This window comes from Geotrypetes seraphini, chromosome 4 (assembly GCF_902459505.1).
Source record: "Geotrypetes seraphini chromosome 4, aGeoSer1.1, whole genome shotgun sequence".
Lineage (NCBI taxonomy): Eukaryota > Metazoa > Chordata > Amphibia > Gymnophiona > Dermophiidae > Geotrypetes > Geotrypetes seraphini.
The window spans coordinates 189,399,248-189,426,501 of record NC_047087.1 but is presented as its reverse complement, the minus strand read 5'-3'; the positions used below and the strand labels follow the sequence as shown (position 1 = coordinate 189,426,501).

The 27,254-nt window shown below is 43.8% G+C and overlaps 2 protein-coding genes across 7 annotated transcripts in view; one reads left to right on the top strand and one right to left on the bottom strand.

The window, feature by feature from the left end:
- Positions 1 to 27,254, top strand: part of LRRC20 (leucine rich repeat containing 20) — a 368,748-nt gene that overhangs the window by 133,671 nt on the left and 207,823 nt on the right. The window lies entirely within an intron of this gene.
- The window catches only part of LOC117359083, a 112,032-nt gene continuing 95,132 nt past the window's right edge, over positions 10,355 to 27,254 (bottom strand). The window contains exons 7-8 of the mRNA XM_033941256.1: positions 27,073 to 27,124; positions 10,355 to 11,197 (exon numbers count right to left, since the gene is read on the bottom strand). Coding sequence (XP_033797147.1) covers positions 10,355 to 11,197; positions 27,073 to 27,124 — 895 coding nt within the window. The remainder of the gene's footprint in view (positions 11,198 to 27,072; positions 27,125 to 27,254) is intronic.

Below are 27,254 nucleotides of genomic sequence, written 5' to 3'. Positions count from 1 at the left end.
TGCCTCAGATGCTGAGAGGTAATCTAGCAGTGGCTTCCACACTGATTGCAGCAGGCAAGCTCACAATAGCATACAAATGCCCTATGGCAGATTTCAAAACAAGCTCAGCGGAAAAGTTATGATGAGGTTGTCTTCAGCCACAGCAAACAGCAGTTAAAAAAGATTGCTGGAGATGCCGACATTTAGAATATCCCACAGTAGCACAAATTGCATGTGCCAACAAATATAATAGTACACTCAATAACTGTTGCTTCAGCTTCCATTGTCATTGGTGGGGAAAGGGCCCAAATATTCCCTGAAAGAAGTAGATATACTCACTCAATTTACTTGGCAATCATTTCTTCTACCAATATTTATTTAGCACATCAATAAGATTCTCAGCAAATGTAACAGAGCAGTTGCATTTTTTAGCAGAAAAACTGCTTGCCTCTCCAATCCAAAGCAGCAAAGATAAGCTTGCAATGAATTCTGAATCACTGAACTGATTCCCTTCAGCCCTTGTTCTACCTATCAAGGCACAGCCTTATGCCGAGGAGTCTGAGGATTGTGGATGCAAGCAGTGTCTCACTTCCGGCTCACCACATAATTGGTAAGTGCTTCTCACTCGTTTTTTACTTTGGTTTTTATTTTGATTTCTGCTTCTGTTCTGTTAAACCTGCACAGTTCTTTTATACTGCACTTTTCAAGGATGTCATGGGTCTTTGATTTCTTCTAGATTTCGTTCTTCTCAGCTTTCATTTTCCCTCTAACTTTCACTGGATGTATTCCATATTGTTTACTGGATGACCCTCTTTTGGTTTTTTTCTCTTAATTAGCAGTATTTTTATATTCCTTATCTGGATTGTGCCACAAAATAAAAAGAAAGAGGGGGGGGGGGGGGAAGGAAGCTAGCCGAACTGAAATAAGTGAATGCTAGTTAAAGTGAATTGTTCCAAACACATATTAAAAGTTAGGTGGATTGCTAGAAAAAAGGAGGATTACTAGAAAAAGGATAAACATCAAAAAAGAACATAAAGGAAGAGTATGAATTGCAATACAGAAATTAAAACAGACCCTAATTAATGGAACCTACTATATCTACCTGTCTACCTACATGGCAGTATAGTAGAGTTTTGGTGGGTTTTGATGGGATCATACTTAACACCATAGATGTTATGGTTAGAGTACATTATGAGCCTGGGTCCTCCTCTCTATGGCTCTACTAGGCTTTCCCATACTAAATGCTGCTGTTCTACAGACATTTGTGAGGGTAGGGGTTAATAGGAGGGGGTTAGTGAACAGTAAGGGAGTGTGGAGGAGTCATACCTGAATGTATCTAGTGATCATCTATTGAGTTTGGGCACCTTTTTGGTATTTAGATGCTCCTAAAACAGGTCTAGCTCTGAACGTCTTAAGTTCTGTACAGGATGTCTTGGAAAAGGTTTGATTTTTATCGCAAGATATCCAAGTTAAGCAGGCCCAAACACCTCCCAAAACACACCCATAATAGACCTCCCAACACCCCCCCTAGAACTCTGGACACAGCAGGAGAAACGTCTCGCTAGCCACGCTTTAAATACACTCCCCTTTTGCTACCTGCTGTGTCATCACTCCTTACATCATGAGTGAAAAGTTATAATTGAAACCATTCAATATCATTATTTAATCCTGTGGGGGCCAAGGTATGCCATTGGAATATAAACTTCTGCTCTAAGTAGAGAAGATGTTGGGTAATATTTCCAGATTTTTTATGAGCACACATAAGAACAGTATATTGTAATTCCTCAATGGAGTGCTGTTGTTCAATCCAATGGCTAACTAGGGGGGCAGTAACACATTTACATCTTATGTTGCTCAAATGTTCGGCAATGCGAATTTTAATAGCACGCCGAGTATGTCCTATATAATATAGCATACAAGGGCAAATAATACAATATATTACTGCAGATGACAAACAATTAGTGCCTGTTCTTAGATAGAATTTCTTGCCCCCTGTTTGAGGAATTATCACTCGGTCAGTGTTGAGAACATGAGGGCAATACACACACTGATGGCAACGTACGTGAGGACCCTCTCTGTTCTGTTGGACAGGGTCACGATGTTTCAAAATCTGACCTAAATTCCGGCCCCTAGTGTGGGCAAATAAAGGGATGTCATTCAAGCTCTCATGTACCTGCAGCACTGGCCAGTGTTTCAGAATGATTTTTCTAATTTGTTGACTTCGATTGGAATAAGGCAATACACATACCACGGCCCCACTATTCTCCCTTTGTTGGGGATGAAATAGCCACTCCCGCTGACAGTTGCGGGCTCTCTTCCATGCCCGTTTGACTACCCGGGGAGGGTAACCTCTCTCCATAAACTTTGTGTATAAAAGCGTGGCCTGCTGCTGAAAGTCCCACTCGTCAGAGCAGATCCTCCGCAACCTTAAAAATTGTCCCACCGGGATACTATCCCTGAGGAGTTTTGGATGATGACTATGATAGTGTAGGAGAGTGTTCCGATCGGACGGTTTCCTATACAAAGTAGTATCATAACACACTTGAGAGTTGATCTGAGATTTTACTACTTGGATATCCAAAAAGGATATCCTATCACTACTTGCTTCATGAGTAAGAGTTATGTTAGGATCTGCCTGATTCAACTCTTTTAGGAATTCTTCCAATTCGTCACACTCCCCATTCCACAAGAAGAAGACGTCGTCTATATACCTTCTCCATAGGAGCCCGGAGCAGTTATGTGTACCATCCACACCATTCAAAGTTAAGTCGCTGTTAAATTTATTATTTTATTTTCTTCAAGTTTATGTGTGGTTATTTAGTCTTTGTTTGGTGGAGGAGACTGTGAACAACAATGATGGTCTCCTTAACAGCTGCTCCGTGAATTTGTTTCACTGGACCTCAGCTGCGGGTCTGAGTGTTCACTTAACCACATCAGCTTGTATTGTAATCAGAGTTTGAAGTTAAACAAAGGTGATTAGTACAACAGTGATTTATAAGCATCACCTTGGATAAATATATTCCTTTGCTGTTTTTTGTTTAGTCAGATACACCACAATAGATGATGGCTGATGCTTAAGAGAAGGAAAAAAAAATCAAGAACACAAAAAGTTTAGACTGTCTTTGCAGTAATTCAAAGCTCAAGGTCTGAGCCTTTGAGAGAGTGTGGTGCTTGGGGCAGCTGTCCATGCTCTTTGCTTTAGTTGAGTTTTCTTACCAGTGTGTTTAAAGTGGGAGATGTGAAAGGACAAGCTCCAGATGCTTCACATCTGCTGCTGAAGTGGTCCTATGCCCAGGAGAGTGACCATAAAATTTCTACCAGGGTGAATCAGTATTGAGCCACAAATGTGAGATGGATCATATTCTTCTTCAGAGGATCCCTATTCTTAGAGGAATTCAGGAGTGGAAGAGAGTCTCAAGTTAACCTTGGCACCTATCAGGGATTCTTTCTCTATTTATGTATATAATAGATTCCATGAGAGTAGCCTGAAGAAGCTGTGAAGTCGGAAGAAACCCCTGCATGCTTGGGACCTGTTCATGTGACTGAATTTATTACATATATATTATTGAAAGGAAATAGATTTTCTGTCAACTGATTGCCATTCAAGATCACAGTAGACATGTTTTTATTTTTGAAACTATGCCAAATGGTACCCCAGAGAATGGCATACATCTTAAAGGCCTTGGAGCAAGCCTTCCTTCCTGCCAGTGGAAACCCTGGGAGCCTTATCAGTTACATGATGGCCCATCTGCTTCCCGTTATGCCCTCTTGCTCAGGCCTGGAGTGGATAGGAGATTATTCATCTATAAACCAAGCAGGATATATGTTTCTTAAATTGCATTCACTGGCATTGCCCTCTTCAATCATTCCATCTATCTTATTTTTTGCACTTATTTCTGAGGGTGTCACAATAGTGGAATGGGAAAGAAAATTCTCTTCGGCTAACAATCTGGGCTGGCTTCATTTATCTCTTCTGCCAAGGCAGACTGTCTTTGTAGTGTTATGGATCTCTGCTTTTTCCAGCAGACATGAGAGCAGAAGTGGCACTGAGGACTTTCTTAGAGATCAGACTCCACAGGTGACCCTTGAGGGGAAGAATGCTGGCCTAGTGCCTAACCCTCAGTAAGCCTGGTTCTAAGAGAGAGGTTGTAGAGGCTCACCATGAAAGATTCACAGCAACCTATGAATTGCATATATAATTTGCATATATTGCTTGAGAAGAGAGCTGTTGACTAAAAGGCTGCTTTGGATCTGTTTAGGTCCTTTTTGAAAACTTTGGAGAGTAATAAGTAGGAGAGAGGCCTGAAAAACTCTTAAGATCAGGCCAAGTGCGCTATATTTCATGGGGGTGTGAATTCTCTCACTCTAACTAAAATTGCTGCTTGAGGAGAAACCACTGGCTGGTTTCAGCCTCTTAGCTTGAGACTGAACTCTGAGGATTTTCTTAGAGATCAGACTCCACAAGTGACCCTTGAGGTTAATTCCTACCCGCCCACCCCAGGATGGACTTTTTTTGGCTCTTCAGCCAACCAGAAACAGGGCATTGCTTTGGTAGAATTTTTCTGTACTTTCTTTTTTCTTATAGGTGTAAGTACTTCTGCAACCACAGTATGGCTGGGAAACATCGTGCCACGAAAGCTGCTGCTCAGGTTACAGATTTTATCTCTGTGCAGACAGAAAATGTTACCCAAGCAGAGGGAGTAGTTCCATGTGCAAGCTGTCTTCAGCTTGAATACTTCATTAAGAAAGTAAAGGAACTGAGAGAGCAGGTGGCAAGACTGAGAAGCATGCCATACTATAATCTGTTCAGGAAAGACAGGGTAGGAAGAAAAGGAGGGGGAGTAGCGTTATATGTTAATGATCATATTAAAGCCACACAATTGCAGGATCTACAGGGCAAGTAAGATGCACTGTAGATCAATTTGGAAAAAGGAAATGGAAAATATATTTACAGTGGTGTGATATACAGGCCTCCTTCACAGATGGAAGAAGTGGACAGAGATTTAATAGTAGACATTCAGAATATATCTAAAAAAGGGAAGTTTTACTAAAAGGTGATTTTAACATGTCGGATGTTGATTGGGTTATCCCTATTGTAGAAGTAGGAAGATCCTGAATTCTCTACAAGGAGAACTGTTCCAGCAGTTGGTAATGGAACCTATGTGGGTTGGGGTCATACTGGACTTAGTGCTTATAGATGGGGAAAGTGTTTCTGATGTTACAGTGGGTGATCATCTGACATCTAGTGATCACTGCATGGTACGGTTTAATACTGAGACGGGTATAGAGAGGGCTCATTCAAAAGTAAAGGTTCTAGACTTTTTTAATAAAACCCTAACTTTGTTCAGATGGGGGATTACATCAAGGAATTATCTGGATGGGTACGTTTGGAAGGAGTAGAAATGCAGTGGGCAAACTTGAAACGAGTTATTGTATGGGTGACAAATCTTTTTGTGAGGCAAGTAAGTAAAAGTAGTTGGAAGAGAGGAAAAGAAGGCTATTTTGGTTTTCAAAACCAGTGGCTGAGAAGGTAAGGAATAAGAGGTTAGTTTTCATAAACTACAAAAGTTCACAGAAAGAGGAAGACAGGCAAAAATATCTGGAAAAGTTAAGAGAGGCTGGTTGAGTAATCAGGAAAGCAAAGATACAAGAAAAAATAGCTGGCACAGTAAAACGGGGAGATGACAATTTTTTTTTTTTTTAGATATATCAGATAGGAAGAAGTTCAAAAGTGGCATTGTGAGACTCAAAAGTGAAGGAGAGGAATATGTAGAAGCTGATAAAGAAAAGGCTGAATTGCTTAACAAATATTTTTGTTCTGTGTTCACGGCTGAAGATCTGGGAGCAGGACAGCAGAAGACAAACATGAATAGGGATGGAGGAGTGGTAGACCCTGATTGATTTTCATAGGATTGTGTTCGTGAAGAGCTAGCTAAATTAAAGGTAGACAAAGCAATGGGGCCAGATGGTGTACATCCGAGGGTGCTGAAGAAACTTAGAGAAATTCTGGTGGCTCCACTGACTGACCTTCAAAGCTTCTCTAGAGTTGGGAGTGGTGCCAGAGGACTAGAGAAGGGCGGATGTGGTCCAATTACACAAAAGTGGTAGTAAGGTAGAAATTGGGAATTACAGGTCAGTAAGTCTGACATCTGTGGTAAGCAAATTAATGGAAATGCTTTTAAAACAGAGAGTGGTGAAATTTCTGGAATCGGGTGGATTATAGGACTGGAGACAACATGGATTCACTAGAGGTAGGTCTTGTCAGACAAATCTGCTCAATTTCTTTGACTGGGTGACCAGAGAATTGGATAGAGGGTGTGTGCTAGATGTGGTGTATTTAGATTTTAGCAAAGCCTTTGACAGTGTTTCACACAGACGTCTAATAAATAAATAAATAAACTGAGTGCTTTTGGGATGGGTCTCAAAGTGAAGAGCTGGGTCAGGAACTGGTTAAGGGGAAGATAACAGAGAGTAGTGGTTAATGGAGATCGCTTTGAGGAAAGGGATGTTACCAGTATGCCTCAAGATTCTGTTCTTGGGCCAATTCTTTTTAACATTTTTATAAGCGATATTGTTGAAGGGCTGTCGGGTAAGATTTACCTCTTTGCGGATGATACCAAAATCAGCAATAGAGTAGACACCCCGGATAGTGTGAATAACATGAAGACATGAAATTTGGCAGCTAAAATTTTATGCTAAGAAATGCAAGGTTATGCATTTGGGCTGCAAAAATCCAAAGGCACGGAATGGTTTAGGGAGTGAAGAAATTATGCGCATGGCAGAAGAGTTGGACTTGGGTGTGATTGTATGTCATGATCTTAAGGTAACCAAACAGGTTGAAAAGTGAATGGCGAAAGCTAGAAGGATGCTAAGGTGCATAGGAAGAAGTATGGCCAGTAGAAAAAAAGTATTGATGATCCTGCATAAGACTCTGATGAGGCCTCATTTAGAATATTGTATACAATTCTGGAGACCACAGCTTCAAAAAGATATAAAAAGGATGGTCCAGAAGAAGGCTACTAAAAAGGTGCATGGTCTTCGTCATTAGGCATATGGGGACAGCCTTAAAGATCTCAATATGTATGCTTTAGAGCAGGGATATCATGAAAACCCAATTGGCTGGGGCTCCCCCAGGACAGGGTTAAGAACCTCTCCTTTAGAGGAAAGGCGGAAGAAAGGACAAATGATAGATGTTTAAATACCTATGTCCACTGTATCAGGCTCGAGTATTTTAGACCTCTTTAAATATAAAGCACTAGAACATTAACTAAAGAAGGTCTTAAAGCATTTATTAAATATTCAGGCTAGCAGACCTCAGAAGTACCCTACTGTATGTCTATCATCTTCAAAGAACATACAGATCAATTGGCACCCATGGTTGTCATAGGCCTCTATAGCATTTTTTCAGTTTTTATATATAAGTATAAATATTTGAAATATCAAAAAGTACTCATCTTTCATCTACGCGGGTGGGGGTAGGCACTCCGACATAGACTATGTTTCGCCCCAAATGGGCTGTGTCATGCCGGAAGCATGAGCCGTTGGATATAAGGGGATTTTCCTTGATACAGCCCATTTGGGGCGAAACATAGTCTATGTCGGAGTGCCTACCCCCACCCGCATAGATGAAAGATGAGTACTTTTTGATATTTCAAATATTTATACTTATATATATAAAAACTGAAAAAATGCTATAGAGGCCTATGACGACCATGGGTGCCAATTGATCTGTATGTTCTTTGAAGATGATAGACATACAGTAGGGTACTTCTGAGGTCTGCTAGCCTGAATATTTAATAAATGCTTTAAGACCTTCTTTAGTAAATACCTATGTGGCATAAATGTGCATGAGTCTAGTCTCTTTCATTTGAATGGAACTCTGGAATAAGAGGGCACAGGATGAAGTTAAGAGGTGTTAGGCTCAGGAGTAATCTAAGGAAATACTTTTTTACAGAAAGGGTGGTAGATGCTTGGAACAGTCTCCCGGAAGAAGTGGTGGAGACAGAGACTTTGAATTCAAGAAGGCGTGGGATAGGCACGTGGGATCTCTTAGAGAGGAAGAGATAATGGTTACTGCGGATGGGCAGCCTTTATCTGCCATCATGTTTCTATGAGGTCAGAGAACTTTCTCTCAGCCATTTGCTGAAAATTCTTCTGTTCATAGATGATAGGAAAATAACTGCTAGTAATTTCAATAGTTCCTTTGGAAAAATGATAGATCTATTTTGTCTTCACAGCCTTTCTGTATCCCATGTAAGGGTTGCACTTCCCTTCTCCCCCAGATTGAGAACCACTAAACTATTCCCCAACCTATAATAAGACTTATAATTCAAGCTATATGCAGCCAAGCTCAAGACTGGCTTCAGAAACACTGAGAGTTTTAGACCAATCATAATGGAGGGGGGGGGGTTTATATTTTCCCATATCCAAGTGTTATACCTATGACACAGGTGTCCCACTGTAGTCCTTGATGGCCAAAATGTGTGTTTGTGGGGGGAGGGGGGAGATTTCAGGATATCCTCAGTAAATATGTACATGATAAATTTATATATCATGGAAGCATTATATTTTTCATGCTTATTCATTAATGACCTTCTAAAAAGACCCCTCAAAACAGGCATGCTGAGTGCCACTAAACTTTCACTTTCCTGTCTTATCTCCCTTGGGCTATTTGCTATGCTGCTGTCCTAGTATAAAGGTGGAAGGCACAGTCTCATATCTTTACTTGTGAACCAGGCCTTCCTGATGATTGTACCATTCTGTGGGGATATAACTACACTTCAGTTTCATTAGGTGTCACAGTTTAACTATGGGATGTGGTACAGATTAATTGTGGGATGTAGAAATATCTCTCCTCATATTTAGGTCTCATCTAGAGTCTCAGCCTGATTGCAATGGGAGATAGCTCTCACTATACCTATGTCTTGCACCTGGTGCCTTTGATGCAACTTGTAAAAAAGATGGGAGAAAAGGAAATTGAATGTGGTTTTAGTATAATCCCAATAGAAAGGTAACGCCAGAGACCTACCAAGTAGATAGATGTGACATTTTCTTCCCCATCAAAGTCTGTTATAAGCAAAGCATGTCTAAATTGAAGTGCATTGGACCTTTCCATTGTGTTTTAGTCGTCCATTATTATTTGTCTCTTTTGGCCATACCTGCTGTTTGTTTGCTTTGTCTTGAGGCGTGGAGACTGGTTCTTCCCCTTTTTTTTCACTGGGGTGCATTGTAACAGTTTCATATTTATTTATTTGGATTTATTAACTGCCTTTTCATGAAGAGATTCACCCAAAGTGGTTTATAATAAACTGAATAGTAATCAGGTACTCGAGTATTTTACCTACTCCGAATTTAACTGTGATACTTGAGGGTCAGTGGCGTAGCTAGGGAGGTTGGCGCCCGGGGCACTGGTGCCTGGCATCACTGTGCCATGCCATGCACCCCTACTCTTCTGCGCTGCAGTGTGCCTCCCCCACCCTTCACTACTTGAGCACCTCCCCACACCCCCGCCCTCTCTGGCCCTTCCCCACGCACCTCTTGAATTGTTTGCCAGCATGAGCAGCATCTTCCACCTGCTGCTTGCACCAGCCTTGGCTCCCTTCTGATATCACATTCTGGTCCTGCAACCAAGGAGTGACATCAGAAGGGAGCCGAGGCCGGTGCCAGCAGCAGGTGGAAGATGCTGCTCACGCTGGCAAACGGGGGCCAGAGAGGCGAGGCACTGGCAACCCCGCTCCCCCTGTCCCTGCCCCTACCTGGGGTAATGGAGTACTAAGTCACTTGCTCAGTTACAAGTAGCAGGCTGGGATTGAAATCACCTCAGGGTGCTGAGGCAGTACTCTTAACCACTAGGCACCCCTCCATTCTGTTGGACTTTGTACTGCACTGATGTGAAATTTTTTTACCCCTCCGGTCCTTTACTTTTTGATTTGTAGTTCTTTTCTAATTTATGTTTCAATCATTTTTATTAAACACCACAAAGGTAATACAGAACGCAACAAATCACATTTTCATAACAGAATACAACTCCAATCCCCACCCTCCCAACCATCCACCCTCCACCCCACCCAGGCAGCAGCGGTAGCAGAAAATCAAATAAAGGTAAAAGTAATATAAGATGTAGACTGATTAATTTTTCCAAATTTGGTTTTGAACGTAAGGAGTGAAAGTCAAACTAAAAGGGTACCAACAGTGATAAAACAATCGTCCAGCTTTGGTCGACATATCCACAATATCTCGTCGTTCCAATAGCATTTGATGTAACATTAATGCTCTCCATTGAGGGATGGTGGGAGGCTGTGGCGAGAGCCACTGCAATAAGATACATTTCCGTCCCAGCAACACAGTTTTTCGAAGGAAGGCTGCACAACCTGGTCTAGGTGGGTGAAAACGAATCTGTAAGGTGAAAAGAAAACTGGGGTGCAGTCTCCAAGAGCAACTCCAAAGCCTCGCCACCAAAGACACCAAGTGTATCCAAAAGGAAGATACCAGGGGGCAAGTCCAGAACATATGTCCAAAAGATGCCATAGGATAAGCACACTTCCCACAACAATGTCCCGCACTGATCCCCATCACATGCGCTCTCCTTGGTGTGCAAAATGCATGCAACAGGAACTTGTAATTTCTCTCTCTCCACCGATGACACGGCAGAGGCATTTCCCAGACGAATACCTTTACGGATCATATCAGCTGAAATAGGCAGCTGGAGATCTATTGACCACTTCTGTGCCAAGGTGGAAAAGTCCAAGTCACCAGCACGTTCCTGCAACCACTTATGATAGAATCTTAGCGGTATGGGCTCCTGAGCTGTGAGGGAAATCGCCTCCTGCAATCTGTCCTGAACATCCTCTCGTAGCATCGTCTGAGTCAAGGTCTGTAGATAGTGTTGAAGTTGTCGGTACGCAAACCAGTCCGTGGGCAATAGACGAAACTTCGTCTGCAGATCAGTGAAAGAGACAGGAGAACCAGTATGTTGCACAGCCTGTGACACATATTGCAGGCCCGCATTGGACCAACGCCGGAACACTGTAGAATCCAAGCCAGGTAAGAAGTCCCCGTTGCCAGCTATGGGAAGGCAAGGTGTTCTGCGTGAAGAAATCTGCAACATCTTACACAACAACTTCCAGGCTTTGCGCATAGCAGGTAAAACCGGGTGAGACTGCAACTGGGGCAAGTCTGGCAACTGGAGAGCATGCAGAAGATAGCTGAAATGGTAGGGCTGAAAATGAAAACATTCGATCTCAGGTAATGAAAAATCTGCAGTATTACAAAACCAATCATGAATGTGGCGTAATTGACATGCAAGGTTAAACCTAGATACACATAAAAGTCCTAACCTCCCCTGAGCAATTGGAAGCATCAACTTGGCCAAAGAAATCCTAGCTCGTTTACCCTGCCACAGATATGCTGATAAATGAGACCTATGTAGTGATAAATGGTGTGCCGTTAACATAATAGGGAGCATTTGTAGTATATATAGCCATTGGGGCAGTATCATCATGTTATAAAGAGCTATACGGCCAGAGAGATATAGGAAATGTCCGCCAGCCATGTAACAGACTTGAAGTTCGACGGAGCAAGGGCAAGATATTAGCTGTATAAAGCCTATTTAGATTTTGGGGAATAATCACTCTTAAATATGTCAAATGAGAGGGGGCCCACTGCAAAGGAAACTCTCCAGGCCAAGTCAGTCGCACCGCAGATAAGGTAGGAAGCGCCAAAGACTTCTGCCTGTTGAGGACTAGTCCTGAGTAAATGTTTCTAATGCTCGCGGCAACGATCTATGAGGATTGCCCAATGCAAGCAAGAGATCGTCTGCAAAGGCTAGTACCCTTAACTGCAAACCACCCTCAGATAAGCCCATAATCTCATCATCTCTTTGCAAGGTGCATAATAGGGGATCTAAATATAAAAGAAAAAGTAGGGGTGATAGCGGACAGCCCTGTCTTGTCCCCCTACCAATGGAAAAGGAGGGAGATCTCACCCCATTGACCAACACCGAGGCCGTTGGTCCAGTGTATAGCGCCTGTACCGATGTCAAATAACTGACAGGAATCCCCATATATTGTAAAACCTGAAATAAGTAGTGCCAATGAACCTTATCAAAGGCTTTTGCCGCATCCAACCCAACAAGCAGACCAGGACATCTTTCCTGTTGCGCACGAGAAAAGGCTAAAAGAATCCGTCTAACATTAAGTACTGATTGTCGATTCCGAACAAAACCCAACTGCTCAGGCACAATAATAGAAGGCAGAATGGGTGCCAACCGATCGGCCAAAATTCTAGCAAATATTTTAATATCAACATTCAGTAATGATATCGGTCGATAGGATTCTATGTCAGCTGGAGGTTTAGATGGTTTCGGAATTAATGTAATCAGGGCGTCATTAGAATAACGGGGGAATACCCCTTGTTCCTGAATAGTCAAGTAGTAGTCTAAAAGAGAACCGCCTATGGTTCCTCCTGAGGAGGAGAGTCACAGCTCCACTTCTGAGTCTGAGGTAAGTGCTCACTTTGCAAATAATACTAACAATACCAAGTCCGAGGTAAGTACTCACATTGCAATTAATTCTGAGTCCGCAATAAATGCTCACATTGCAAACAATTCATTAGGGGGCAAAATAACACAGGGTCCTAACAATCACAAGGCATGGAGAGCTATGTATGTCAATGCACACAGTTTAGGCAATAAAATCCTTGAGCTGGAGACCGAGATAATAAATGCTGACCTAGATGTGGTGGCGATTTCCGAAAGTTGGTTCACGGACTCTCATGGGTGGGATATGGCTATACCGGGTTACAACTTACTTCGTCGAGACAGAGAGGGCAAGTTAGGAGGAGGGGTAGCACTATACACTAGGGAGGACATTAAAACTACGAGAATCACGGAGGTCAAGTACTCCGGAGAATCCCTCTGGGTAAACCTAGCCAGAGGCAAAGAAAAGTGTCTGTATCTTGGTGTAATTTATAGACCACCAAGACAGCTGGAAAACAAAGACATAGAATTAATCCATGACATAGAGAATATCACTCTAAGGGGGGACACAGTACTGCTAGGGGACTTCAACATGCCGGATGCAGATTGGAACACGCTCACAGCGACAACCAGCGCCAGTAGAAGGCTATTATCCACAATTAAAGGAGCACAACTCAAACAACTGGTATCAGAGCCCACTAGGGCACAAGCGATATTGGACCTGGTACTCACCAATGGAGAAAGCGTATCAGAGGTCTCGGTAGGCGATAAGTTAGCCTCCAGTGACCACAACATGATATGGTTCAACCTCAGGAAAGATTTCACTAGATCAAGCACGGCAACCAGAGTACTCAACTTTCGAGGCGCTGACTTCAAACGCATGGGAGATTTCGTCCATCACACACTACAAAGCCAAGCTGTGGCCAATAATGTGGAGAATATGTGGTCAACCTTGAAATCTACCCTACATGTAGCAACGAACCGATACATCACATCAGCAAGCAAACGGCGAAGAAACAATAGACCCCAATGGTTCACCGCAGAGATTTCAGATCTCTGTAAAGAAAAGAAATCAGCATTCATTTCTTACAAACATTCAGAGACAAGAGAGGCTAAATTGGAATACATGGCCAAAGCTGCAGCGGTGAAAGCGGCAGTCAGAGAGGCCAAGCATCAAGCTGAGGTAAACCTAGCAAGGAACATTAAGAAGGGCGACAAATCCTTCTTCAGGTATATTAGTGACAGAAAAAGAAACACTGATGGGATAGTGCGCCTTAGGAAATCAGATGGGAAATATGTAGAATCAGATTCAGACAAAGCCGAACTACTAAATGAATATTTTTGCTCTGTTTTCACATGTGAGGCACCGGGGTCAGGTCCACAGTCGCAGGTAAAGCAAAGTTCAGAAGATCCGTTTCGGGATTTAGAGTTTACTTCCGGAGACGTCTACGACGAATTATCAAGACTCAAGGTGAACAAAGCAATGGGGCCGGACAATCTACATCCCAGGGTGCTCAGAGAGCTCAGGGACGTCCTAGCGGAGCCGTTATCAATACTCTTCAATCTGTCCCTGAGCACGGGAATAGTGCCCTTGGACTGGAAAACAGCTAACGTCGTTCCTCTGCACAAAAAGGGTTGTAGGACAGAGGCTACGAATTACAGACCGGTAAGTCTCACATCGGTAGTGAGTAAACTCATGGAAACACTCATCAAACGCAAATTAGACATGATACTAGACGAGGAGGAACTACGCGATCCCCACCAACATGGATTCACCAAGGGTAGGTCCTGTCAATCCAATCTCATTAGTTTCTTTGACTGGGTAACAAGGAAACTAGATATGGGAGAATCCCTGGACGTCGTGTACTTGGACTTCAGCAAAGCCTTTGATAGCGTCCCCCACCGCAGGCTATTGGGCAAGATGAAATCAATGGGATTAGGTGAAACATTTACAGCATGGGTCCACGATTGGCTGAGTGGAAGAACTCAGAGGGTGGTGGTTAATGGTACCATCTCTAAAACGACGGAAGTGACCAGTGGGGTGCCGCAGGGCTCAGTCTTGGGCCCGATCCTTTTCAACATATTCGTAAGAGACATGACTCAGGGGCTTCAAGGTAAAATAGCATTATTCGCCGATGATGCTAAACTATGTAACATTGTGGGTAACGGCAGTCTGTCCGACAGCATGACGCAAGACCTGGTTTTATTGGAACATTGGTCCTCGACCTGGCAGCTTAGCTTCAACGCTAACAAATGCAAGGTCATGCACCTGGGCAACAATAATCCGTGCAGAACGTACACATTAAATGGTAAAACCTTAGCAAGGACTACAGCAGAACGGGATTTGGGGGTGATCATCAGTGAAGACATGAAAACGGCCAATCAAGTGGAGAAGGCCTCATCCAGGGCTAGGCAAATGTTGGGTTGTATCCGGAGAAGCTTTGTTAGTCGGAAGCCCGACGTCCTAATGCCCTTGTACCGAACCATGGTGAGGCCTCATCTGGAGTACTGCGTACAATTCTGGAGGCCACATTACCAAAAAGATGTACTGAGAGTCGAGTCGGTACAGCGGATGGCCACCAGGATGGTCTCGGGGCTTAAAGATCTATCATACGAAGAAAGACTGAACGAATTGCAGCTATACTCTCTCGAAGAACGCAGGGAGAGAGGAGACATGATTGAGACGTTTAAGTATGTCACTGGTCGTATCGAGGGAGAAGATGATATTTTCCTTCTTAAAGGACCCTCCGCCACAAGAGGACACCCGCTGAAAATAAAGGGCGGGAAGTTTCATGGCGACACCAGGAAATACTTCTTCACCGAAAGAGTGGTTGACAGCTGGAACAAGCTCCCAGTGCAGGTGATCGAGGCCAGCAGCGTGTCGGATTTTAAGAACAGATGGGATGCTCATGTCGGATCTCTAGGAGGCAAAGGTCATCAGAGAGTGATTAAATAGGGGGGGTGGGTCAGCGGTGTGGGCAGACTCGATGGGCCTCGGCCTTTTTCTGCCGTCACTTTCTATGTTTCTATGTTTCTATGTTTCTATGGAGAAGGATAAGATCTTGTAAAACTCTGGTGAGTAACCGTCCGGTCCCGGTGCAGTGCAAGGCCTCAATTTCTGTATTGCCTGCATCACCTCCTGTAAATGTAAAGGCCTATCTAACATGGATATCTGGGTCACCGTCAGGTGGGGTAACCCCGCATCCTCCAGATAATCACACACATCAGGACCCGTGTAAGGACCTGGGGATGCGTAAAAGGCCTCAAAATAATTCTGAAAGCCAGCCGAGATATCCACCGAGGATGTTAAAGTCTTCCCCGAGCTCTCCTGTATCATAGATACGTATCTAGATCCCTTCCAACTTTTAGTTATAGACGCTAGTAATTTCCCAGCTTTATTACCATATTTGTGAAAATGGAATTTACGATAAAACAACAGTTTCTTAGTACGTTCATGAATAAGAGAGTTTAACACTACTAACACCGCCTTATACGCCTCACTATTAGCCTCTGAAGGATCTCGCAATAATTCCCGTTTCAACAACACTAACTGTCGTTCAAGCTGTACTATGCGATGTGCTATTCGACGAGTTCTAGTAGCGACATAAGCAATGATATCGCCACGTAATACCGCTTTGGCTGCATCCCAGAACAAGGTTGGTTGGTCTACGTGTTGGGCTTTGTTAGATCAATAAGCCTCCCACTTCTCAATCAAGAATTTCTGAAAATGGGCATCTTTATGTAAATAGGAGGGAAATCTCCAACCAGACCCCGGGCCTACTGGGCCACCCAGTGCTATATCAATCCAAATCATGTTGTGATCCGATATTTCAAGGGGGCCTATCGTGGCCTCAGAGACCCGAGCAAACAATGTTTCTGAGATTAAAGTGTAATCAAGCCTAGAAAAGGAGCCATGCGCTCTAGACTGGTGGGTATAATCTCGTTCGGTAGGGTGAAGCAATCTCCAGGGGTCCACCAACCCCAAAGCTCAACAAAGATAAGGAATACCCTTAGTCTGCTTCACCATCGCCACTCCAGAAGACCCAGAGCGGTCCATATTGGGGTTTAGTACTTGATTCAGGTCGCCCACCAAAATTAATGGGCAATCGGAGTCTTGTAAACAAATATTAACCAAAGTCTGAAAAAAGGGATGCTGATAACCATTAGGGCCATATCCCACTAACAGTCTAAAGGTCCCACCAGGTCCCACCACTCTCACCAAAAGGTAACGGCCCTGAGGGTCACGTCGTAAGACCTGTACTTTACATAAGAAGCCCTTTCGAATCAGTATGGCCACCCCTGCCCTCTTCCCCGGTGAGGATGCATAGTACAGTTCTCCAACCCAACCTCTCTGAAGTTTCTGATGTTCAAGATCAGTAAGCCTAGTCTCCTGTAGGCAAGCTATGTCTGCAGAATGATGTTTCAATTGTGATAATATTTTTGTGCGTTTTGCAGGGGACGTAATTCCCGATACATTCCAGGAAAGTATACGTATCTTTCGGTCACCCATGGGAATCCTCACCCCGCATGTTAAAGCAAATAAGCCACCTAAAATTAAGTGTCCCAGGGTGCCCAGCCTCACCCCAAGACATCACAATCACACACCAGTCAAACCATCCACTCAGCTGTGTATAAATCAACCTAAAACAAAAAACATAATAAAATATAAAATAACAATACCATACCGCTGCTGCCCCCAAATAATCCCTTTTCCCCCTGTGCCCCCCAACAAACCCAAAAACCCCCATCCCGTGGGAGAAATGTAGGTCACAAAAGATATCACCCCCAGGGCCACCCTGACCATCAGAATATAGTGCCCTCAAAAGTGCCAATGAGACACCCCTCCTTCGAGTGTGTGCAGCAACTAATGTCCCAAATCATCAACAAACCCCTCTAGGTGTGTCTCAAATCAAGCAGTCAAACCGCTCCAGAACCGGGGCTCGCAAGTTGTTTTATATATTCATCTGCTGCCTCCGGGATCTGAAAAGATTTCCAGACTCCATTGCATTGAATCTGCAGCATGGCCGGATAATTAAATTGAAAGCGTTGTTTCAGTTCAGATAGTCGTGCACAAAGAGGGTAATAAGGTCTCCTCCGCTCCTGTAGCGCCACAGAAAAATCTTGACTAAGGCGGACCGGGTTTCCATCATATTTTAATCCATCTTTCCTGGCTCGGTATTGTCGCAGTAATTCCACTTTATGTCGGAAATTTAAGAGTTTCAAGATGACTACTCGCGGGCGTGTTTCCAAACCAGGGCGGGGGCCCAAACGATGCGCCCGCTCCAGGCGCAAAGGCCCCATAGAGGGCTGAAGAGAGAATTCATCTTGCAGCCAACGTTCCAACCTCTCCAGCAATAATCGATCAGACAGCATTTCAGGGATGCCCATCAGGCGCAGGTTAGAGCGACGAGATCGATTCTCCAAATCGTCGAGTTTTTCAGCCTGAGCTCCAACCTGCGCCTGCAACGCGCCAAGATCCGTGCCACGCACTGCAGAGGAGTCCTCCAGGTCAGACACTCGCTTTTCCAGCTCTGTTGTGCGAGCTGCAGCTGCGGCTAGCAGTGTCTCGATGTTAGTGATTTGGGCGGTAAGCGATTCCATTTTGGGCCCCAATACTTGCGCCAACGCTGCTTTAATATCGCTCAGCGCCGTTTCAGTGAGATTGGAGACCGCCGCTGCGGGGCTCGTCGCCATCTTGGGATCCACAGGCCGCGCTCGCTCGCGTTCTTTTCGCGCTGATTTTGCCTGCATGGATTTCTGAGACCTTGTTAAATAACGGTCCATATAATAACGATATCTCACAGGGCACCACTCACGCGGTGAAGATCGGGAAAGAGTCTCTGATTTGCAAAGTTAGGTAGGGCAGCCCCGGAGTGAACGAGGAGACGTCTTCACTCGTTCATGACATCACGTGATCCCTTCTTTTCTAATTTATATGGTTTTACTTTGTAAACCACCCTGTTATTGCATGAAGAAGGGCGGTATATAAAAATCCACCATTAGCCATATCATCTCCTGATTTCCTCTGTTATTGCATATATGTCACACTGGTTTCTGATATTTAAACAAATGCAATATTAGACAAAGGGAACCTGAGTAAACACATAACACAGTTTTTAAATTATTACTTTATTTTACTCTGGCTCTCTGCCTCAGCTCCTGGGATTATCCTCTGAATCGTCTTCTTCACTTCCAGGATCAGTGACAATCCTTTATTGTCCTTTTCACTTTGTGCAATGCAATGGCCTAGGCAACCCCTATTGCTCTACTTAGTCTAGTTCAATGACTGGGATAGCTAGAGATGATACAGTGGCTCTTGATATCTACTTGTTCTATATTCATGCAAAATAAAGAGCAACCCATTTTCACTATTCTAGGGCATTTTCGCTTATTCGCACCCATGCATAGTGTGTGTGTTCCCATGAGGAAGAAATATTCATAGAGCTGTACATAAGTATTGTTACACCAAAAGGCTGTACATACTCTGTTTTTACAAAAAAAAACACTATAAAATACAGTGCATTTATAAAATACACAATATAATAAGTAAGTTGTTCTTTACTAGAAGGGTACATGAAAAGATGAGTTTATGGTGTTAGGAAGCAGCAGTGTCACACAGGAACCCAACCTCTTTTTCCCTTTAGGATCAATGATTCCGTATTCATGTTCAAAGTATTCACGTGGTTTTCTAGGAATATAACCCCAGCGAATAGTGAAAACATATTGTAACCCCTTGTGATAGGGTGACGTTCCTCTCCCAGGTCAGCAGAGGGAACCTGAACAATTGAAAGAAAAAGCTAATCTGTATAACATCCTGCAAAAACTTCTGGGAGCTGTCCACTCAACCCTGAGGAAATGGTGGTGCTGAAAAGGACAGATCCCAAGCAGAGAAAGACAGGAGGTCCTTTGAGAACCGGGTGACCCTTGGGAGGAGGAATGAAGGCCTCAGGCCCAATTCCCAGTAAGCTCTGAAGGCCACTGCTGACCGGCACTGACAAGGGGGCTTGGTGCAGCAGAGTAGGGTGGCCAGGCTGACCAGTCCTGACATGGGGACTGGTGCAGCAGTAGAAAGCCCGGTGGTGGGAGGGTCCATGGAGACCTGTACACCAGTGGAGAGATCTGACCCTGGAATGAAGCCCGGTGATGGGAGGGTTTACGGAGACCTATACACCGGCAGGAAAAAGCTAAAAGTAGCCAGAGGGTCCGGTAGAGCCTGGAGTCGAGGAAGGGACTCAGACTTGATGACCGGCAGAGGTACCAGTGAAGAAGGATCCAAGTGGTGGGGATCCAGGGAGTAAGGGACTGGCGATGGTCCCAAAAGAGGTAGCTGGAAGAGCTGGCAGAGTCAAAGGCTGAGGGGGGTCAGGCAGTTGATCAGCAGTGGGTCAGCGGGGCTGGAGAGACCGGTGATGGCATCAAGAGCCACCAGGGAGGACCCCAGGTGAAGCAGCCTGAGAGACCCTGGGAGCATTGGCCAGGATCTAAGGAGCATCAGGCGGGGGGGGGGGGGGGGACTGGCTTGGATGGTGGCAACAAGCAGAGTGACCGGTAAATGGCCCCAGAAGCTGCTGAAGATGGAAGGCCAATGGAGGGTTGGAGGAAGGAATGCAGGAGGGTTGGAAGAGACAGAGTCCAGGGAGGACCCGGAGAATGACCAGGAGGGTTGGGAAGGCCCCTGGTAATGGATTTTAGAAGGGAATGAATGTATGTTTCTTAATAAACATAAATATGTGTATGTAACCCTGTATGTTATTGTTATGTTTATGTTGCCTTAATAGAAAAGCTAGAGATTGGAAGACCAGAGAGTACCTGGGGAGTGTGGATATATGACGGAAATACCACTGAGCCTGGTCACATCATCACACCCCATTATGGTATAATGATTGAGTTAACCAAAGATTTCTAACTCCTGGTACAATGGCTTAGCTATCCTTTGGGCTTGGCATTTATATCATTCAGTTTCTTTTCAAATGAGATCTCTGCCTACCACTGTCTCACTATTAAGGAGTACCTTCCCCAGGTCTGGAAACCCTGACTATCATAAAAAGGTCACAAAACAGTACTTTTGTAGAGCCACTAGAGATCTCTGCTATCAAGGCATGGTAGGACCCTAGGAATGTCTACATGTGCATATAAATGTTCTTATACAACCCAACTCCAACTTCCTCCTTCCCATTTACAGTATCTTACCAAACCTCTCAATTGTTAAAAACATAAGAAATGCCAGCACCGGATCAGACCATGGGTCCATCTAGTCCGGCGATCCGCACACGCGGAGGCCCAGCCAAGTCTACCCTGGCGAATACCTTAGTTACTCAATGTGTTTTTCAAGAAGATATGCATCCAACTTGCCCTTAAATCCTGGAATGGTGGTTTCCTCCACAACCTCTTCCGGGAGAGCGTTCCAGGCATTCACCACTTGCTGTGTGAAGCAAAACTTTCTGACATTTGTCCTGGCCCTGTCTCCCCTCTTATCCGAGTCACCTTCGACAATGTGAATAAAGGTGTTTCCTGTTCCGCAAACGTCCTCTGCCTGAAATCCCAGCCCTGCAACCTATCTCTACCGCTCTGCTCTCTGCTCCTTCCAGCCGAGCCCTGCTCTTGCTGCCTGACTCTCCTGCTCTCTGCCACCCTTCCCCGCAGTGCGAGCCCGTGGTTTTAAAGCGGGGCTGCACTGCGGAGGGCGGCAGAGAGCAGGAGAGTCAATAATTTCCTGCTCTCCTTGCTTAATATTATGTAAAGTAATACCAGAGAGTCAGCCTTAATGCATCAATGGGAGCACGGAAAGAAAGAGGAAGGGGTGGGGGATGGAGGAAGGGGTGGGGGATGGAGGAAGGGGTGCCTCCATGCTTGCAAATTGCATTTCTTTTGATTGTTTGCTGGGGATATGCACAATGTAATAACACACCCAGGGCACTTACCCCGATCCGCTCCAACATCTACCAAGTTCTCATATGCTCAAGGGGCTGATGTAACAATGAGAGCCCTGCTTTTAAAGAGGCTGCTGCCACCGGGGATTGCCCTTCCAGAACAGGAGAGTCGGGGCCAGTAAAACCCCCCCTCCCAGCAAAAAATGAACACCAAATGCATGCGCAGACCATCTACAGGGAAAGCAGATGGTCTGCGCATGCGTCAGGATCGCACACTAGCGATCCATGCGGTTGGAGGGGGCATTCCTCCGATTGCCCTCATTTTAATTTTATTGTTTTGTGAATTGGTCGGGCCTGCACGGATCGGGCACAGAGAGTCAGGTAAGTGAATCTAGCCCTTAGTTGGGATTCTGTAAGTTGTGTGCATAAAATCCATTGCGTGCAACTGCAAGGGAGCGTATAAGCAAGTCATAAGCGTGCTCAGCACTTTCTGCTTACTTCTAGGTACTGGTGTTTAAACCAGTCAGCCATTGAGTTGGCACTCTTTGAGTGTCCACGCTTAACATTAATATGTGACCTTATGCTAGTATTCTATAATGGTAATTGCATGCACAGTTACTGTTTTAGAATTCACACATTGAGAAGAGCAAACACAAGCAAAGTTATTAAAAAGGTATAGTTGATGCCATTATATTTGATTTACGGTCTCTTTGTTGTCCCTTCTTTCTTTCTTCATAAGTTTTAGGTCAAGCCATATTTTCTTCCTAAGTCTCAAGTCAAGGGGATTGAATCTTCTAGTTTTTAGTATGTTTTAGATTTTTGTGACATATGTGCACCTCACAATTTTTATGTTATGTTTTCTCTCTTAGGTTTATCTGAGGTATTAGGAACCACGTGTTTTGTGTCATTTAGTTTCAGGTTAGTCCAGTTCATAGCATTGTTTTTCTTTCTCACTCTGGCACTTTAGCATTTTCAACTTATTAACACAACATATCAAGATGGGCACTTTCTGATCAATGAGCCACATAACTTTACACTCCATTTGGACTGAGTCATCATCACATCCCTTTTAGTATTTCAATTTCAATTTTGTTTCCTTTCACCATTCATCACCTTTTCCACACACCAAATATTATATATTTCTTTCATTTTCACTCTTTGAGTCACTCTTCATTTCACTAAATTTTTTATTCCTTTCATTCTTTTTAATTATTTTTATTTTTATATTCTATTTTAATGTCAATTTATTTTCAAGGACCCCTGAGGAAAGCTGAGTGTTCACCGAAACACGGACCGTATAGGGTCCAAGTCTCACTTTTGTGAGCATGTAACATCAGTGACACATTCTGTACCTAAATAAATCCTGAGGTTGCTTTTATTTGGTTTTTAATCTGACTTTTTCAATAAGCAATATTTCCTGAACATCCAGAGACTTAAGTTCCACTTTGTGCTTTTGTACTTAGAATTCACACATAGCATGCATCATTCAAGTACCTAACTTTAGGCAAGCTGAAGAGAATTACCCTCTATACATGTGGACTTTTTTAGGGGCTAGAGCAGGGGTGTCAAACTCAATCACATAAGAGGTTGAAATCTGAAAAAAAGGCTAAGCTGCGGGCCAGATTTTTAATTAAGATAATTAGGGGTCCTTTAATTAAGGTATGCTAACCGATTTAGCTAAATGCGCACCTTAATAAAAGGACTCCTAAGCGACTAAGGCTTAGTCTTAGTAGAAGTATAGGGTTACAATGTCTCCAACCCCACACCAGCTCTGTGGTGTAAACAAAATAAATATTGTAATCACAAAACAGAAAATAAAATTATTTTTTCTACCTTTTGTTGGTCTCAGGCTCTGGTTGTCTTCTGATAACTCGCTTGCCAGAGTCTCATGCCCATTTGTCGTTTTCTTCTTTCTCCGTGCTAACTATCCATCTTCCATCTCTGTCCTCCCCTTCCATTTCCTTTTCCTCCCTCGGAGGTCTGGCATCTTTCCTTTTTTTCATGTCCATATCCGCAGCTTCGGCAATGGATCCCATCATCCCCAGAACCACCATCTGTCATTTATTCAACTACCCTTTCATCCAGCATCTCTCCCTCCTTCCCCACCACCCCAGGGTCCACCATCTCTCCGTTTCTCTTCCCAACTACCTCCTATTCAGTATCTCTATACCCCCTCCCCACCATCCCTTGTGTCCAACTTCTCTGTCTGTTCCTTCCCTCTCTCCCTCTCCTCTGTTTTATTTCTTCCCCACCCTACCCCACCCCACCCTCCACTCAGTCCAGCATATGCACATTTGGACCCCTTCTTCTCTCCCGCCGGGTACTTCTATACTAGGCCTGCCCCTGTCCCAAAGGCCTGTATGTTTTCCCCCCCTTCTTCCTGGTCTCACCTTCAGATTTGGGCCGCCATTCCTACCCTCCCTCCATCCCGGCTTCCTGGTCTACTCTGGCCTGCTGGCACGAACCGCTGCTACTCTTCACTCGTGTCTGCCTTCACCTGGCCTCCTCTTCAAAGCAGCCTCCTGAGGATTGCCGGCCGGCTGTACCGAACTTCGCTGTCCACTGTCCACCTCGGTAGCACGTTCCCTCTGATGCGATCCCACCCCCTCCTCTGATGTATGGGATCGCGTCAGAGGGAACATGCTTCCAAGGTGGACAGCGGCCTGCGAGGTTTGCTACAGCCAGCCGGCGATCCTCAGCAGGTTGCTTTGAAGAGGAGGCCAGGTGAAGTCAGACGTGAGTGAAGAGCAGCAGTGGTTCGTGCTGGCAGGCCACATTTACTATAAAATTTAAAATGTCTGGCGGGCCAATTTTTAACACATCGCGGGCCAGATTTTGACATGTCTGGGCTAGCCAAAGACAGAGTAGGGCAGGATTGCTTTGATTAAATCTTCACATATGTGTCTGTTCTTACTAGTGCAGTACATGTACACAGTTTGATCTGCCTCACCCCTGGTGTTCTTGTGCATGCCTACTTTCTGTGGAGTTCATAATTTCTCTTTATTAGTTAGATGTCACTTAAGCACCTTTGTGCTTTCCCTGCCTGGGTGCCCTTTTATAAAATTACCCTCAATTTGGGAAGTGAGCAATTTAGAATGGTCCCTGCACAAGAGCATAGGAGTTTGCTAGAGTGGATTGCTCTTGCAATATAGTAAGTAGAGACCCCTAGAGTTTTCCAGAAGTTGTGTGTAGTGGTTCCATTTGGCACATGCAACCTGATCCATCTTGTCTACCCTCAAGTGACAGAGAGGTCATATCAAAGAAAGCTGTCAAATGCCCTGATTATTATTCATAGTGATAATTATTATTCTGATTATCATGTTGAAGACTGATCTAAGAACATAAGAATAGCCTTACTGGGTCAGGCCAATGGTCCATCTAGCCTAGTATCCTGTATTCACAGAGGCCAATCCAAGTCACAAGTACCTTGCAAAAACCCAAATAGTATCAGCCTTCCATGCCATTGATCCAGGGGAAGCAGTGACTTCCCCCATGTCTGTCTCAACAGCAGACTATGGACTTTTCCTCCTGGAACTTGCCCAAACCTTTTTTAAAACTAGCTACATTAACCGCTCTTACCACATCCTCTGGCAATACATTCCAGAGTTTAACTATTCCGAGTGAAAAACTATTTCTTCCTATTGAGTTAAAAAGTATTTCCCCATAACTTCAAGTGTACCCTAGTCTTTATAAATCTTGATGCTTGTACTCGTTCTACACCACTCAGGATTTTGTAGACTTCAATCATATCTCTCCTCAGCTCTGTCTTTTCCAGGCTGAAGAGCTCTAACCTCTTTAGTCTTGTATGAGAGGAGTTCCATCCCCTTTATCATCTTGGTCGCTCTTCTTTAAACTTTTTCTAGTGCCACTATATTTTGAGGCTAGAACTGAATGCAATACTCAAGGTTGAACAATACACCATTGAACAATACAGGGGGCATTATAACATTCTTAGTCTTGTTTACCATCTCTTTTCTAATAATTCTTAGCATCTTGTTTGCTTTCTTGGCTGCTGCCTTATATTGGGTGGAAGGTTTCAGCGAATTGTCCACAATGCCACCCAGATCTTTTTCTTGAGCGCTGACCCCCAAGGTAGACCCTAGCATCTGGTAACTATGATTTGGATTATTCTTTCCAATGTGCATCACTTTGTATTTGTCTACATTAAATTTCATCTGCCATTTGGATGCCCAGCCTTCCAATTTCTTAAGGTCTTCCTGCAGTTTTCAGTCTGCATGCGTTTTAACAACTTTGAACAGTTTAGTGTCATCTGCAAATTTAATCACCTCACTTGTAGTTCCAGTTTCCAGGTCATTTATAAACAAGTTAAATATCACCAGTCCCAGTACAGATCTCTGTGGCACACCACTATTTACCTTCCTCCAGTGGCCATTTAGCCCTAACGTTTGTTTTCTGTTTGTAAAAGACGTGTTGCCATTTAGATTTGTTTGTGATTGACAGCTGATACGTAGATATAGTGTGTTTTAGATATTTGTGATGATGCCTTGATTGTGTATGTTCTTGTTGTAATCCATTTAGGTTTTAAGTGGAATATAAGTTTTTTTTAAAAAAAAATAAATAAAATAATGATAATGTTTGAATACATTGCTTTCATGAAGTTAAGCCCAGCTAAAGACCCATGGATTTGCTTGAACAGGGAACACTCTTGGCAGGATCTTCAGTACTTATGTTAGTTCTGCCTTCACCATTGTAACCAGCAAGGACAGGGCCATCCTAGCTGCACTATATAAACCACTTTGCACTCTGGATCCTTTTGGAGGTGATGACTCCTTGGGATTCTGGGACTAACTTGTTTTGCTATTGTTCACCTAAGTCCTCCCCTGTTTTTGCTCAGCTGTTTGTCTGGACCTTTTCTTGTTCCTGTTTCTCTCTTGCATTAATTTTTGCCTGTTTTTGCTACCCTATCTGCCAACTCTAATTTTCCAGTTTTTCTTGCCCACTCAAACTCAGCTCTGATATTGCTATTACTTGCCAGTGTTCTGTGGCATAAGTTATGGTTACAGATTGTTTGTTTGTTGAAATTTGTTCACTGTCTATGTCCCAGCCATACAGGATATAAACAGGTTATACGCCAGTCAGAAGGAGAGAGAGCAGCAGTGGCATGTGGTCAGGACCTTCCGTAGATTCACCCCATCCCCTAATGACCCTGGTTACTTGAGCAGGCAACAGGCCCTGATTGGTTGAGCAGGCAATAGGCAGATGCTGCTCAGCCAATCAAATTCAAATCAGTAGTCGGGGCCTTTTAGGGGGTTTGGAGAATCCCCAGCCCAAGGGCTCTTCTTTTTTTTTTTTTTTGTTTAATGCAGTGTGACCAGTTGAGTTGGCTAACTACTCAACAAATCAAACTGCATCAAGTAAAAAGTAAACAACAAATAAAAAAGCAGGGCTGTAGAGCTTAGGGATTCATTGAATCTTCTGAAAGCCCTCACCGCATGCCATTGGAGAGCAGTTTAGATTCTAGGCATTTGATCTCTGATAGGTTGCAGAGAGGAGGTGTCCTGCTCTGGTTGTATGGCAGCGTAAGGAGAAAACTGGAGAAATGACACATTCAGATTTGACAAGTCAAATACCTACAGTAGTGCTAATATTTTGGTTGCATTGTTTATTGCGCCGATGGATTTATGTTTGATGTATTGATGGTCCCTTGGTTGAATTACCATAATGGGTCTTGCAAGTTTTCATTTCTTCCACAAGCAACTTTTCTTTGTGATTTTATTCTAGCCTCACCTTGGGATTGTTGATAAAATCAGACACCTTGATCAGTTCATCTGGTCCAATGCTGTATATAGAAATGGATGCAAATAGATTAGTCCTGCAAGTATTATAGAACATGGAATATAAGAAGTCCAATTTATTTCTCAGGCTTCACTTACATTGTAACATAGCATATGACAGCAGATAAAGATCCA